Source organism: Mauremys mutica, chromosome 9 (genome assembly GCF_020497125.1).
Source record: "Mauremys mutica isolate MM-2020 ecotype Southern chromosome 9, ASM2049712v1, whole genome shotgun sequence".
Lineage (NCBI taxonomy): Eukaryota > Metazoa > Chordata > Testudines > Geoemydidae > Mauremys > Mauremys mutica.
In genome coordinates, this window is record NC_059080.1 from 42,466,390 (window position 1) to 42,483,118 (window position 16,729).

The window sequence follows — 16,729 nt, forward strand, 5'->3', positions numbered from 1 at the left end:
TTTTCACCAGGGGCTGCTGCACCCCCTCTCCAACCCAAGGCCCCACTCCACCCCCTCCACTGAGGCCCTGCCCTCGCTCTGCCTCTTCCCGCCCCTGGTTTGTCCCCTCTGATCTTCTCTCACATGAGAAATCACTTCTCCTGTTTCAGGTAGGGAAATGTCACCAGCTGATTTTACAGGCAAAGCTGCACCACAGTATAGAAGGGCCCCTTTGGATATCAAAAGCTTTATAGCCTCATCAAAAGCCGTGGGTTAGTCTGGAGACCAGCACCCTCTCTGTCCATTGTGTCAGAGTGCACTTAGGGGCTGTCTGCTGTCAGGCATACAATGCAGGACCTCCTCTCTTTACAACTCGGCAGTTTAGCAGATGCTGTTTACAGTTAGCTGTTACCTTCACTTTAATAACACCCAGGAAATGAGGATTTCCCTGTGTGTTTTTAGTAGCACCGAGATTTTCTACAACTTCACCACTTTAAATTGTCTCTAATAACCCTACTCTAAAATTAGACACCACGGACCCCTGTACCAAGATCCATTTCCTACTCCTTCCACTTGTAAAGAAATTCATCCGTTATGGTCTTCCATATTTATCAGTTGTAGTGGTGCTGTAACATCTTCACTGGACTCCAGGCTGTCATTTGCAAACTGATGAATGTTCAAATCTCTGGCATTGCCCTCAGGAGGGGGCTGTTGTGTTGACCTGCACATTTTCTCTGCAGAGCCCAATTTGTTGCAGTTTTTGTTCTTGACCCAACAGTCACTAAAAGACTCTTTCACACAAAGAAATAATAGGGTCTGGGTGCTCTTCAGGTTGTACTTCCTCCTTGTCCCTCACTTTAGTTGCTGCATAGATGATATGAGGCCAGGGCCAGTGCAACCATTTAGGTGACCTAGGCGGTTGCCTAGGGCACTAGGATTTGGGGGGGCACCATTTTCTTCTACAGCAACCGCGGCGGCCGGATCTTCAGCCTCCTCGGTTGCTGACGGCATTTAGGTGGAGGGAACTGGGGCAGGGGAGCGTGGGGAGGGCCGCCTGCAGCAAGTAAGGGGGAGGCGGCATGCAGGGGAACTCCCCGCCCCAGCTCACCCCTGCCCCGCCTCCTCCCTGAGCACGCCGTGGCTGCTTCACTTCTCCCGCCTCCCAGGCTTGCGGTGCCAATCAGCCGCAAGGGGGGCGCCTCAGGGCGAGGGCGCGCGCAAGGTGGAAGTTTCGCCTAGGGCACAAAACATCCTTGCACCGGCCCTGTATGAGGCTGTCGCAGCTCCTTGGCATCCTTGTAGCTGTGCCCATTGATACAGTAACTTCTACTGCAGGTTTTAAGGTCAACTCAGTCTCAGTCAATAGCTGTTCTCAGATGGCTTCATTGTGCAACCCACACACTAGCTAGCCCCTTAATGCATCATTGAAACTTGCTCCAAAGCAGCAATGTTGTTAATGGCCTTAATTCAGCCACAGAATCTGGAATCATTTCCTTCCCCTTTTGATTCTGTTAATAAAAGCAGAGGCTCTGCAATGCCCAGTGGCTTTGAGGAACAGGGGATCTTGTAGAATCTCAACCACTGCTTTGGCTGCAGGCTTAAGCGGAGCTGTTAGGCTATGCAGCATGCAATATGTTTTGGCCGCATTGCACTCAGTAAAACCTCCACCTTGTTTCATCAGTTATCCTATTAGCTATGCTAGGCTGTTCCAGTCTCTCATTATAGGTGGGCCAGGCCTTTGCTGAGCTCCCAAACAAGTCAAATTTCTCCAAACAGCCTTTAACCGCTACATGAGCCTGTCACTCACAGTCACAGTAGCTGCAATTTCACTGTCACTCAGCCCCTAGTGCCCTGTGTTCCTGGATCAGGGTCCCATCCTCACCACCAGTCATTGTGGGTTGTGCTCTTTATACAACATTGGTCATATGAACGAGCCAACTGGGCATGGTGGGCTCCAAATGGCCACACCATGCCAGGCCTCCTTACACATACCCTGCTGCTCTGGCTGGTGGCTGGCAGTTTTAAGAACACAGACGGCACCAGTAGAGAGCAAAAACTATTTAAAGGGCTATGACCCTATTCCCATATGCTCCATTAGCCTTCTTGGTTAAAGAGAAAAGCTTGAGAACATGATTCCCAAAGGCCCAAAAACCGGAAGGGAAAAAACACAGACACACATGTTATTAGGTTTTAAAAGTCTCAGGATTTTTAAGCCTATCTCAGGATTTTGGGGTCTTGCCCCCTGATTTGGAACGCGTAGGGTTGGCAGCACTGCAACAGCTATACCTGCAAAGTGACACTGGATTGTCAAGGGAGTTTTTGTTCTCTAGTGCACTGCACGTGTGCCCCACGCTGTACTGAACCCACTTGGCAGAACAGGCTGTGGGAATGGTAGGGGAAGGCGCACCCCTGGGCATAAAGGGAGGGTTGGGCTGACTCAGGTGTCAGGCCATGTCTCTGCACAACCACACAGTATGGAAAACTGTCCGCAGGGAAACACAGTGATTTTGTTCAGAATCAGCGCAGGGAGAGGGCTGGTCACAAACTCAAGCACTTCCAAAGAGGCTGGTGCAACAGCAGCTGCCTTAGGCCCCTCCCACTTGCTGTCACTTCTGCAGGCATTGATGGGACCCCATGGAAATCCTGGCCACAGGGTGGTTGCCTTCACAAAGCACAGGTTCGTGTGGTGCCAGCGCAGTCAGTCCGTTGCTGTAAGGCCACACCTGCTGGTCTCACCCCTTGGACAGTCTCTGCACTGGTGATCTAACAACATCCAAAACTGCCTGATCTGTCCTGATGTTCCAGGATCCTGCCTGCTTGGGAGCACCTGGGAAAGCCACACCGCCGGGCTGTCCTCTGCAATGGCTGGCTGCTGTAATCAAAAAGCCCCACAATCCTGGCAGCTGGCAATAAAGGTCTTCGGTCCCTGGCAGGTGTGAGCAAAGGTCCTTGTTCCCTTCCGTAATGTGTACATACCAGAAAATAAGACTTTGCCAGCTTGTATGAGGGGCTGGAGGTGAGCCAGGAGTGATGATCCTGGCTGTATAGTGAGCCTCCTGGCTGACAGCTGTGCTGTAACCCCTGGGTTTGCTCAGCCCACTCAGCATATCCAGGAGTTCTCTCTGTACTTTGCTCCTCCAGGGAGGTCGTGAAGACAGCCTGGAGGCTGTGGGTTTCAGACCCCTCACCACTACAGTGCCTCCTCATGGCAGGGCGTTGTGTAGCAGCTCTCTCTCTGCCTAACACCCCCTTGCCGACAGTCGCCCTGGTCCTCTGGTAATCTGCCTCTTCCTGCCACTCAACTCTCCGGCCAGGTCACAATTCAGTCCTCTCCTTCTAGGGTAACAGAAAGTCCAACAGTCTAATGTCCTCACCAAAGGGTCTTTGCTCTGGGTTGTGTGGTGCTCACAACCTTCACCATGGTTTATCCCTCCTCAGGACTCCCAAGGCTCTCCTCTGGGTCCCCTAATGAAAATCCCAAACTAAGCATACAGACACAAACCAATTTCAGCCCTCCTTGGCCTGGGCCTTGTCTCCCTCTTTGCTGCACTGTTCCTCCACTGGGCACCTCCCAGGCTCTCTCCCTGGTTGTCCAAATCCTGCTACTGGGGCTGCTCTACTCTCAGGGGCTGCTTTCTCTCTCCTGGCCTCCTGCCAGGATTCGCCCGCTCGGGAGGAACCCAAAGTCACCCCACTGGCCCCATGGAGTGACTGCAGAGTTCCTCACTCTCTACTGCCACAGCCCCTTTCCACTCTCACCTTCCTGCTTGTGTGAGCCTGGGCCACCTCCAGGTGCAGCCAGATAAGTGACCTCTCATGCCTTCATTAACCCTTTCAGGGAGAGTGTGGGGTACATGCCCCATCAGCGCAACCATAAAGGCTAGGAACTTGCTTTTAACACCCGCCCAAAAAAACACTCCAGCTGGGTCCGAAGCCAAGTGACATGGTATTTCCAGTTGTGTGGAAATATCCCTGGCTCACACATAGCACTGTCAAGCATCTGGTGTATTACTATAAATAACACAGTAAGCTGGGCTGCATGGAGCTGTGCAGCACCTGGTTTGGGAACAGTGTCTGGGGTGCATTGGGGGAGGAGGGGGAGTGAGCTGTCAGCCCAGGGCCCAGCTGCAGGCACAAGGGCAAACAAAACACTACCATTGGGGGAGAAGATGGGCAGGGTACAGCGGTGGTTCATGGCGGTCGGGCCCACCCTGTAACCTAGGAGCAAGCCCATCATTTCTGTAGAATTTAAACATCTAATGGGAGGGAGGAACCAGCAAATAGCATTTCCAGTTTATCTGCTTGCAACAGGAGCAGGAAGGAGGGATAGCTCAGTGGTTTGAGCATTGGCCTTCTAAACCCAGGGTTGTGAGCTCAATCCTTGAGGGGGCCACTTAGGAATCTGGGGCAAAATCAGTACTTGGTCCTGCTAGTGAAGGCAGGGGACTGGAGTCAATGACCTTTCAGGGTCCCTTCCAGCTCTATGAGATAGGTATATCTCCATATATTGACAAAACCATACATGTGTTACACTAACACACAGCTATCTCCTAGAGTTTGTGGATAACCTTAAATGAGAGGTGGGAATAGCCCCATTCATTTCTATAGGGTTTTAACATTGAAGCTAGAAGGTGACTTTTTCAATCACATTGGCTATTTTACAGCCTCTTTTTAGCAAAAGTATCAAGCTAATGTGCCTCTCCATCATTGCTGGAAGGAGTCTGTGTGTGCCACTTGGGGGGATTTTACACACTGGACTAAACAACCTGAGCCTTAGGGCTTGGCTACACTTGAAAGTTGCAGCGCTGGGAGTTACAGCGCTGGTCGTGCAGCTGTGTAGGGACAGCGCTGGTGTGTGGCCACACTCACAGCTACCAGCGCTGGTGTGTGGCCACATTTGCAGCATTTGCAGCGCTGTTGGGAGTGATGCATTATGGGCAGCTATCCCAGCGTTCAAGTGGCAGCAACGTGCTTTTCAAAAGAGGGGGGTGGTGGGTGGTGTAGTGTGACAGGGAGCAGGGGGAGAGAGAGAGAGTGGATTTTTGTGTGTTTAGCTTCCTGCCTTGAAAAATCAGAAAATGTTCCCGATCCCTTAGTCTTAACTCTTAATTGCAAACAGCCTGCATCCAAACGGACTCCCTTTCTCTGTCAAGCAAACACTCACTCCCTGCCTGCCTCATTCACAGGGATTATCTCATTTGATTGTTCACAGCCAGATACAGATTGATCACAGCAAACAGGAGTGGTGTTTGTTTTTTAGATAAGCAGCTCCGGGATCAACGGAGCTCCGGAGCTCCGAGTTCACAACAAAACAAAGAGAGGCTGCATAACAAAACAAAGAGAGTAATTTATAAAAGCATTCTGGGATATCTGCTAATACCCTGGAGGCCAATAACAGCGCTGGTGTGTGTCCACACTTGACGAGCAGCGCTGGATCACCAGCGCTGCAATCGCTACACCCCAACCAGACCAGGTGTACAGCCAGCGCTGCAGCCAGGGAGTTGCAGCACTGGATGTGCCTTGCAGGTGTGGACGGTTACTAATTGCAGCGCTGGAAAGCTTCCACCAGCACTGCAACTTTCAAGTGTAGCCAAGCCCTTAAAAAGTGACCACTAGATGGTTGAGTTCAGGATCCTGACAAAAGGAAGAAAGGAGAGTAGGAAAATACGGACCCTGGACTTCAGAAAAGCAGACTTTGACTCCCTTAGGAAACTGATGGGCAGAATCCCTATGGAAGCTAATATGAGTGGGCAAGGAGTCCAGGAGAGCTGGCTGAATTTTAAAGAAGCCTTATTGAGGGCACAGGAACAAACCATCCTGATGTGCAGAAAGAATCGCAAATATGGCAGGCAACCAGCTTGGCTTAACAGTGAAATCTTTGGTGAGCTTAAACTCAAAATGGAAGCTTACAAGAAGTGGAAATTTGGACAGCTGACTAGGAAGGAGTATAAAATTATTGCTAGAGCATGCAGGGGTGTAATCAGAAAGGCCAAGGCACAACTGGAGTTGCAGCTAGCAAGGGATGTGTAGGGTAACAAGAAGGGTTTTGACAGGTATGTTAGCAACAAGAAGGTCAGGGAAAGTGTGGGACCCTTACTGACCTGGTGACAGATGATGTGGAAAAAGCTGAAGTACTCAATGCTTTTTTTGCCTCAGTCTTCACAGACAAGGTCAGCTCCCAGACTGCTGCACTGGGCAGCACAGTATGGGGAGGAGGTGAGCAGCCCTCAGTGGTAAAAGAACAGGTTAAGGACTATTTAGAAAAGCTGGACATGTACAAGTCCATGGGTCCAGATCTAATGCATCCAAGGGTGTTGAGGGAGTTGGTTGATGTGATTGCAGAGCCATTGGCCATTATCTCTGAAAATTCATGGCAATCGGAGGCGGTCCTGGATGACTGGAAAAAGGCAAATCTAGTGCCCATCTTTAAAATAGGGAAGAAAGAGAACCCGGGGAACTACAGCCTCACTTCAGTCCCCAGCAAAATCATGGAGCAGGTTCTCAAGGAATCCATTTTGAAGCACTTGGAGGGGAGGAAGGTGATCAGGAACAGTCAGCATGGATTCAACAAGGGCAAGTTATGCCTGACCAACCTGATTGACTTCTATGATGAGATAACTGGCTCTGTGGATATGGGGAAAGTGGTGGATGTGATATATCTTGACTTTAGCAAAGCTTTTGATACAGTTTCCCACAGTGTTCTTGCCAGCAAGTTAAAGAAGTATGGGCTGGATGAATGGACTATAAGGTGGACAAAAAGCTGGCTAGATTGTTGGGCTCAACAGATAGTGATCGATGTCTAGTTGGCAGCAGGTATCAAGCGGAGTGCCCCAGAGGTCAGTCCTGGGGCCAGTTTTGTTCAACATCTTTATTAATTATCTGGATGATGGGATGAATTACACCCTCAGCAAGTTCACAGATGACACTAAGCTGGGAGGAGTGGTAGATACGCTGTAGGGTGGGGATAGGGTCCAGAGTGACCTAGACAAATTGAAGGATTGGGCCAAAAGAAATCTTTTCAGGTTCAACAAGGACAAATTCAGAGTCCTGCACTGAGGAAGGAAGAATCCCATACACTGCTACAGTTTGGAGATTGACTGGCTAAACAGCAGTTCTGCAGAGAAGGACCTGGGGATTATAGTGGATGAGAAGCTGGATATGAGTTAGCAGTGTGCCCTTGTTGCCAAGAAGGCCAACAGCACATTGGGCTGTATTAGTAGGAGCATTACCAGCAGATCGAGGGAAGTGATTATTCCCTTCTATTCGGCACTGGTAAGGCCACACCTGGAGTATTGCGTCCAGTTTTGGTCCCCCCACTACAGAAAGGATGTGGACAAATTGGAGAGAGTCCAGCGGAGGGCAATGAAAATGATTAGGTGGCTGGGGCACATGACTTACGAGGAGAGGCTGAGGGAACTGGGCTTGTTTAGTCTGCAGAAGAGAAGAATGAGGGGGGGATTTGATAGCAGCCTTCAACTACCGGAAGGAGGGATGGGGGTCCAAAGTGGATGGAGCTAGATTGTTCTCAGTGGTGGCAGATGACAGAACAAGAAGCAATGGTCTCAGGTTGCAGTGAGGGAGATCTAGGTTGGCTATTAGGAAACACTATTTCACTAGGAGGGTGGTGAAGCACTGGAATGGGTTACCTAGGGAGGTGGTAGAATCTCCATCCTTAGAGGTTTTTAAGGCCCATCTTGACAAATCCCTGGCTGGGATGATTTAGTTGGTGTTGGTCCTGCTTTGAGCAGGGGATTAGACTAGATGACCCCCTGAGGTACCTTCCAACCCTGAGATTCTATGATTCTATGAAAACCAGTGCAGTGAGTAGCTGTATTTTCCTTTGAGTGCACTTCCTCCAGCATCTGGCACTTCCTGGGAACTCATGGCCCTGCAGCCTCATCTGGCTTTGTTTGTGGGATGTGGTGAGTGAGTAGGGCTGGGTCAGGCTACAATTTGATTATGGTGACAAAAGTTTAAGTTCTAGCCTCTTGGGCTGAGCAGCTCCGCTGTATAAATCGGGCACTATGCGGGGCCAGCACCAGGTGACACATCTGTCAGCAAGTCAAAGGGGACACACACGGGGTCGGCACTAGGGATCAGCATCTGTCAGGGAGTCAGATGGGACGTGCATGGGGCTGGCATTACAGATCAGCATCTGTCAGCAAGTCAGATGGGATGTGCATGGGGCTGGCACTAGGGGACAGTGTCCATTGTTGAATTGGAGGGGATGCGTGCAGGGCTGGCACTACAGCATGGTGTCTGTCAATGAGTTGGAGGGGACACATAGGAGGACAGTGCTAGGAGATGGTGTCTGTCAGTGAGGCAGAGCAGACACATATAGACCCTGAGTTAGGCAGCCCATCTGTTGGTGAGTCAGAGATGACATGCACAGGGCCAGTGGTAGGCGACCCATCTATCGCTGAGTCAGAGGGGACGCGCAGGGGGCCGGCAGTAGATGACCCGTCAGTCAATGAGTCTGTTAGTGGGTCAGAGGGGACATGCGGGGCTGGCGCTAGGCGACCCGTCTGTTGGTGAGTTGGAGGGGACACGAAGGGCTGGCGCTAGGCGACCCGTCTATCAATGAGGCAGTGGGGACACATGGGGCTGGCGCTAGGGGACACACAGGGCTGGCGCTAGGCCACCCATCTGGGAGTGAGGCGGAGGGGGTGGGTGCTGGAAATGTCAAGTGCCTGGAAGAGCAGCTGGAGAAAGCCTTGGCAGAGGTTGGCTCTCACTGGAAGTAAAGCGGGGTCAGGCAGGAGTTTCAATGCCAGTAGCAATGGGGAAATGGAAAGTGACTGACTAGCATCAGTGAGAGGCTCAGCGGGGGTGGTGGAATGCAGGGTGCCAAGAGCTAGAAAAGGAAAGTAGGGCCAGAGGACTAAGAGCCCAGGCCCCTGAGAGGAGGGGAAGTGAGAGTGGAGGGTGGGGCAGTGAGAGGGGAGGGGATGCCCAGCGAAGCCTGCAGCTATGATGCTGCCTCAGCCTGCCCTGCCTTCCCCAGAGAGGGCCTGTTTCCATGGTGAGAGGAGGAAGGATGTGGTACTTCCCAATATCTCATTCACTCTGTGCAGGGCTGTTGCAAGGGCCTGCTGTGTCAGCCTGGAGGGACAGACTCTCTGCAGAGCACCCCAGAGGTAGCAGTGGAGTCTAGCACCTGCAGGGGTGGGTTGTTGTTCCTGGGTCAGGACAGCAGTGGTGGGATAGATATTTCCAAGGGCTGCTGATTGCATGAGGCTTGTAACCTCCCATGCTATGTGGAAACCAAATCCTCATTAAGCCCTCCACAGACACTCCTGAGCCCACTGCCTGGCCTCAATATATCACCTCCAAAGTGGGGCGATGCCCACATTCAGCTGGCTGAGGTCAACACAAATAGTGGCTTCCTCTTCCTCATCCTCTCCCTTGCAGAGCTGCCCACTCTCATAGTGTTGGGGGAGGACAGATTTGGGTTCTCATTAGCTCCTGATTTGTTGTCTTAAAACTTGTGAAATGTTTGCCCTATGCAAAATGCGCCTTCTTATTCCTCTCAATGGGACTGAAGCCAAAGCTCCCCTCAGCCAAGATAGCTGCTGTTTTCCAACCGTCTTTGCAGATAACAGAGAGGCTCCTACAGGGGTTACGGGGACGAGGGGGATGTAGTGGGTACTCTTCCAAGTTCTGCCTATACAATAAGCCCCACCCACTCACAATGCCAGAATGAGGCACTGCTCTCAGTAGCTATCGAAAGTTCATAATGTGAGCTCTTTGTACTCCATGGGACCTTGGGCTGGGCTTCCTTGTGGCAGGAGGAAACACAGAAGTGGTGGTATCTCCCAACCCCACCTGCTCCTACCTCCAAAATGAACCATCACTCAGGTCTCCATATTAGACTGGCTACTCTCCTTGCATGGGCACTGAAATAGTTCAGTGTTAACAATGACAACATCAGTACTGACATCTGACTTAGCACCTACTGAAATAAGTGGTTCAGATCATATCTCAGAGCTATTGTCTGAGGCTCTCCACAGATGTGGCTGCATCAATCATAGAATCATAAACTATCAGGGTTGGAAGGGACCTCAGTAGATCCCACCCCCTGCTCAAAGCAGGGCCAATCCCCAGATTTTTGCCCCAGAACCCTAAATGGCCCCCTCAAGGATTGAACTCAAAACCCTAGGTTTGGCAGGCCAATGCTCAAACCACTGAGCTATCCCTCCCCCCTTTGGTTATGTTCAGGTCAAGTTTTATGTCACAGCCGTAACTGCTAGAGAGGCACTATTGTTTAAATTGAAAGCTGAGACTCTGAAGAACAAGAGGGCAGCCTGGGGAAGATGGATACACTGCAGTACCATGTACCAGCCTAATGCTAGCCCTGGACTTCCCCTAGTAAAGATGGGCACTATCCCCCATTGTTTCCAATGGAGCTGAAGCCAGGCTGCCCCCAGAGAAGATGGTAGACCCTCAAGGAGGCCCAGGCAGGAGACATAAAAATATGGAGGTGCCAGGAAGGGGGAGTGGGTTAAGAAATTGGAATCTGAGGCGTGGGGAGTAGGAGGAAGACTGAGGGAGATCACACCTTGGTAGAGGCGGAGATCCTGGGGAGGTTGGTTGGAGTTTGGGGTTCCTGGGAACCATAGTCGGGGGCAGGGTTCCCAGGGAGATTAGATACAGGTGGGGCTCCTGCGGAGGTTAGGTTCCTGGGGAGGTTACTTAGGGGGTGGGTTCCTGGGGTGAAGTTAATTGGGGACAGATTCCTGGAGAAGTTTATCGGGGCAAGGTTCCTGTGGAGGTTAGATAGGGGACAGGTTCCTGGGGAAGTTAATTGGGGGTGGGTTTCTGGGGAGGTTAGTCGGGGTTTGGGGTTCCTGGGAAGTGCAGTCAGGGGCAGTGTGTCTGGGGAGATTAGATAGGGGACAGGTTCCTGGGGAGGTTAATCCTGGGGTTGGCTGTGGTGTATTGAGGACTGTGTTGGAATTGCAAGCTATCACTTTAAGAGTGGAGGTTTTCTTGGTCTTGCTTCCAGTCTAATGGGCTCTGTAGGAAAGCGTGTGATCAGAGTCACTCTGGAAAAAGCCAGATTAGAACAAGGTGGGGTAAGTAGTGCCTCCTGCCTTAGGGAGCAGCCCAGTTTCTTTCTCTCTGGTTTTGATTACCGTGTGTGATCTGTCTGGCGTCTAAGAATAAAAGTAGTGCTATGCTGCACCCTTCCAGCAGGAGTATTTGATGTCTTTATCTAATTTCTTTGTGTGTAGGTCATGAACAACACTGGGGAGGCGCATCCTGGGGAAAATCCTTTGTATCACTCTAATGGCTTGTGGCGATGCTTGTAGCCACCCCTTATGGAGATGGGTCTGGTGCTGTGTGTGTGCTCTAGGCAGGCCCTGGAGCCAATATGAAAGGCCTGCGCTGGCTGCACACCAGGCCCCCTGCAACCCATGGGACTCTGCCGGATCAGGGAGAGCTAGGCTGCTTGACCCTGAAGTGTTGGGGAATGGGTCCAGGTGCCTACCAATGGCCAGACTCAGGAGCCGTGTCTTCTTCAGCCTCCTCTTGCCTAAGGTTGCTCAGTGCTAGCTGGTGTTGAGCACACACTGGAGCCAGTCCTTGCAGGCTGCCAGAGGAAGTGGTTAGCAGCACGTGATCAGCTCAGCCTAGAATTGCCTGCACCACAAACACCTTGAAGGGCTTTGATCCATGAGCTAAAACCCTGGTGATGTTTCTGCAAAAGTTTCTCACCAGCCTGAGAGCGGAGCAGCTACTGCTCTCTGCAGACGCAGCCCAGCCCTTCAGCACCCTCACAGGAAGGAAATGACAAGTGCCATCCCCCTCACCCACAAATGCACAAGCAGGGGTTTTCACACCCCTGCACTCCACGCTGGGCAGGAGCCACATTCCAGTACACTAGCGCCAGGATCATTCCAGGACTGGATTCTGCTCTCACTCACATCAGTGCAAACCAAGGAGATCTCCATGGACTTCAGTGACATTAGGCAGCTGAAGTTGGCCCCCCAGCCTTGAAATGCAGCAGTGCCTACAAGGCAATGCACTAGTGCTGGGATCTGCTAACTCCCAGCTCCAACTCGTACGATTCACCCTCCTAGCTCATCTGGTGCCGGGGGCCACCTCCGACCAGCAAGCGAAGGCAAACTCCACAACCCAGGGCCCCAGCAGCAGGATTCATCCTCCTGCCTCACTGTCACCGTGGGATCCCAATGCCAGGTCATTGGCCCATGGAGCAAGAAGCCAAGAGTTGGATTTTCACCCCGCACTTTTGTCAGTTCTGAGCTCTTCAGCCCCATGCAGGTCTTGGCAAGTGAGAGTGAGCTCAGAGAAGAGCAACCCCAATGATCAGGTGGGGTTGGGAAACCAGGAGCTGTGGCCAAGGAGACTCGCAGTGCAGCCGAGTGCTACCTGAGGGGGAAGGGAAGGGAGATGTGTGGAGAGCAGCTAAGTAGACACAATGGGGAGACACGAGCAGAGGAAATGTAGGCTGAATATCAGGAATGTTTTGCTGGCACTGGAATAGTGTCGTTCCCCCAGAGAGGTGATGGGGGCCATGGCTTACCACTAAGCAGTCTAGCCTGGACCAAACCCTGGAGACATTCCTGCAGCACCCAGGGAGTGGGATGAGTGGCACCAAGGGCCGAGAGGACTTTGCCATTTCTAATTCCTGTAGCTCCACAATTCACTGCCAGCCCTGGACATGGCACAGGGTCTTCGTCCAGACTAGTCACCCTCCCACCCACCATCACAGGGGGTCTGCTCTCAGCACAGTCCTTCTGTGGGGCGCAGGCTGGCGCCGTCCACCCCAGCAGGGTCTGATGGGAGACCATCCCTCTGTGGAACTGGCTGGATCGGTCAGCTCTGCCAGCATCTAGTGTCAGGGCCATGAACCCGCAGGCAGCATGGAGCTGCTCAGAGCTGGGACCTGGGGGAGGGGAGAGACTGAGAGAGCTTGCAGCTGGTGGGCTGGTCACAGCTGGGCTGTGGGCCGCCCTTTGCTGGAGTGGGCAGAGGCGCTTCTCACACTCACCTTCTTCTTCTGCGCCTGCTCCTTGTCGCTGGCGTTGGATGGCTTGCGGCGCAGCATGGTGCTCTCTCCAGAAAGGCTGGAACAGGACAAGCAAGGGGAAGCCTGAGCCGCGGAGCACAGCACCCAGCGTGTCACTTACTGCACCCGTAGCCGAAGCAGACACTGGGAAATGCACAGGAAGCTGCGGCGTCACATGAGTTGCACTTACGGCAATTGCTGCTCCAGGGCAGCTGGTGCTGGGGGAGGAAGAAGGAAGTAGTTTGAGAACGGTCTCCCTGCCATGGAACCCGGTGTCCTGTATGCCAGGGAGGGCACTGCCCACGTGCCCAGACACAGCCAGAGGATTCTTTCCATGCCCTCTCAGCAGACACTGCTACAGATGTTCATGACCAGCGCATTCCCCCCCAGTTGCTGCACAGATCCCTCTGGGGGGACCCTTCCCTGACCCAGCTCCAGACTGGTTTATACATTTCTCCAGAGGGGCTGGAGGTAGCCTTCATGCAGTGGATTCCTGGTTTTGTCCACATGAGCACCGGGCAGTTGAATTCTGTCCACAACCATTTCTTGGGGTTTTCCAGGGTTTAACCTTAGTCACCTTTCAGCCAGTGAAACAATAACCACCTGCCTCACAACTATAGAACATTCATAGACCTGAATGCAGATAATCCCCCCCACGTTCTGCACAGCGCTATTTTGGCCATCCCCAGGGTTCCTTGCACAGTTGGAGTGCCTCCTGCACCGACTCCTGTAGGGCCACTGTGCACGGAAGGGGCAGTGATTCAGAGCACGTGTCCTGCCTTGCAGTCATCCTACCCTCAGGACTCCCACGCTATAGTGGTCTCGTCCATGCCAAGAGTGGGGCAGCTGGTGTAAGGTCTAGCAACCAGGCCTGCAGAGCTGCCAGGCAGCAGACACTCAGTAGCAGCTGTAACCAATTTGCGCTCCACTGCTGTGGACACAGACATGGGAAATCTCGCCTCAAGGGGTCTGACAGGCAGCAGCCTCATGGGTCTTGACTGGCTCCCTGCCCTATATAAATCCCAGGGACAATCCAGAAAGTGTCCCAGGAAACTGTGCTCAGCACCCACCAGCTACCCGCCAATCAGCTGTTCGGAGGGCCTTGCCAATCAGTTGTTCAGCAGTGGACGGAAGGTGCGGGGGAGAAGGGGTGGAGTAGGGGTGGGAAGAGGCAGAGCGAGAGTGGGGCCTGGGGGGAAGGGGCAAAATGGAGGCGGGGCCTCAGGGTTGAGCAGAGGTGGAGCACCCACACGGAAAAATGAAAGTTGGCATCTGAGGTGTGGATCTCCTCTTATGCTGCCTACTTTTAGTGACTAGTCTCCAACACAATGCAATGAAGCAGCCCAGCTCTACCAGTTCCAGTGGGGACTACACAAGGAGACTAAGCTCGTGTGGCGGCCCTGACCAACATAAATGCCTTTGTCTACCTTGTCATATGCATTTGACAATAGGCTCAGTGAACAATGTGAGGAAAGTAAGGGGTCCGTGTTACCACCTGGCTGGTGCCCCTCAATACTTGTCTTCAACCCAGACCCCAAACCCATGTAGCTGGATAGAGCCCGCCACCATGTGACCCCAAGGAAAGAGTGCTACCACTGCCATGGGCTGTGTTTCTACTGTGGAGGGTCCGGCCATACTCTTGCCAACAGCTATCCTGAACTCTAGCACAGGAAATCACCATGCCCAGGCCCGGTACAGGAGGTTGGCCTGGGTGAGCCCCAAGATAATGCTCCCCTACTCCTCACCAAGGCATGCCAGGTATGGTGAGCCGTTCCTGCACCTTCAAGTCCAGGTCTGACTCCATGTTCCGGGGAGCCTTGCTGAATTGCCCCAGAGTGGGCACTGGTGGATTCTGGGGCAGCGGACAACTTCATAGATGCTGATACGGCCTCTATGAAGATTGTCCCCAACCTAATGGAGACTATAAATAGCTCTCTCCTGTCATCAGTGCCAGTGACACAGGAGACGGTGCCTCTGGGAGTTGCTGTTCAGGACCATCAGGAGGTCCTTCAGTTTGGAATGATCTGCTCACCACACTTCCCCAAAATTGCTGGCATTTCATGGCTGGCAACTCATGATCCACACATCCTTTGGCATGAGCACAAAGTTAGCTTCTGCTCCAAGTTCTGCCAGCAAGTCTGCCTACCTGCACTGTCTGATGAACCCGAGAACCAAGACATGCCCCCGTGGTCCTGGCCATGGGTCAGGTGGGACAGTCACTAGACTAGACTCCAGCACTTTTCTCTCCAGTACAAAAGGAAGAATGCTGACACCCTATCACTACACCGTGATGATGACTGCCCAATTGAGCTGCAACGAGGGGCCAGGGTGTCGTTTGGCCATATCTGTCGTTTGGCCATATTTGGCAAAGTTAGAACCAGAGCTGGCAACATTCCAGCACTTTGCGAATGAGGTCTTCCATGGCATACTAGACCAGTAAAGTCTACCTGTAATATCCTCATCTTTTCTGAGGATCCCAAACAACATACCCAGCATGTCCGGTTGGTCTTGGAATGGCTCTGTCAACATGCCCTGTATGCAAAGCTGGAAAAGTACAGCTTTGACCAGTGTCCATGGTGTTCCTGGGCTATATCCTGTCCCCTGATGGCCTATGAATGGACCCCAAGAAGGTGGAAACGATACTGACCTTGGTGTCCCCCCAAAACATCAAGAAGCTGCAGTGCTTCCTGGGGTTTGCTAATCTTTATAGGCACTTCATCTCAGGGTTGTCAGGCCAAATCACCCGATTTACAGAGCTTCTCTGTAAAAACACCACCTTCATCTGGTCTCCGGAGGCCTAATAAACATTCAACCAGCTCAAGATGACCTTTACCAGTGCCTAAATCCTGGTCCATCTTGACCCAGCATGACTTTTCATTGTCGAGACCGATGCCTCCAATGTGGCAATTGGGGCCATACTCTCTCAAAGGCATGGTTCTCAACAGCACTTCCACCCTTGTGCCTACTATTCACAGACGTTCACTCCAGCTGAACAGAATTATGAAATTCTAAATAAGGAGCTTCTAGACATCAAAGTGGCCTTTAAAGAGTGATGCCTCTATCTGGAGGTCCAGGATGGGTTGCTCTGTGTCAAAGGCCCCTTGTATGTTCTGCCAGGACCCCCCAGTTAGAGATACTACAGTTCTGTCATGACTCACCATTAGCAGGCCATCTGGGCACCTCAAGACCTTCTGTTTGGCCATCTGCGCCTTCTGGTGGCCCCAAATACGCATGACCATGCACTCGTATGCTGATTCCTGTAAGACATGCACCTACACCAATAGACTGCGCTTGAAACCCCCGAGCATCCTAATGCCTTCCAAAACCCCATCTAGACCCTGAATGGCCATTACCCTAGACTCCATATCCAAGGTTCCCATCTCTAACGGGCACATTCTAGTCCTCACTGTGGTTGACCAGTTGACAAAAATGGTCCAATTCGTCCCCATTGCGCACCTGCCCTGTGCGGAAGAAACGGCCCAGCTCCTGGTGACTCATGTCACCCATCTCCATGGACTCCCACAGCAAGTCACAACTGATTGGGGTCCGCAATTTGTGTTGCAGTTTTGGCATGAACCCCTACGATTGTTTGGGGCCTGCACTTACACATCCATCGCACGTCACCCACAAATTGACAGTCGGTCGGAACGAGCAAATAAAGTGTTACAACAACACTTGGGCTGCTTCATGAATTTCCACCAAGACAACTGGTCAGGC

The 16,729-nt window shown here is 52.2% G+C and overlaps 1 protein-coding gene across 1 annotated transcript in view; it reads right to left on the reverse strand.

The window, feature by feature from the left end:
* Nucleotides 1-16,306, reverse strand: part of SASH3 (SAM and SH3 domain containing 3) — a 34,382-nt gene extending 18,076 nt beyond the window's left edge. Inside the window, exons 1-2 of the mRNA XM_045029833.1 lie at nucleotides 16,171-16,306; nucleotides 12,995-13,230 (exon numbers count right to left, since the gene is read on the reverse strand). Of these exons, the coding sequence (XP_044885768.1) occupies nucleotides 12,995-13,051 (57 nt within the window). The 5' untranslated portion in view covers nucleotides 13,052-13,230; nucleotides 16,171-16,306. The remainder of the gene's footprint in view (nucleotides 1-12,994; nucleotides 13,231-16,170) is intronic.
* Nucleotides 16,307-16,729: the final 423 nt, after the last annotated feature.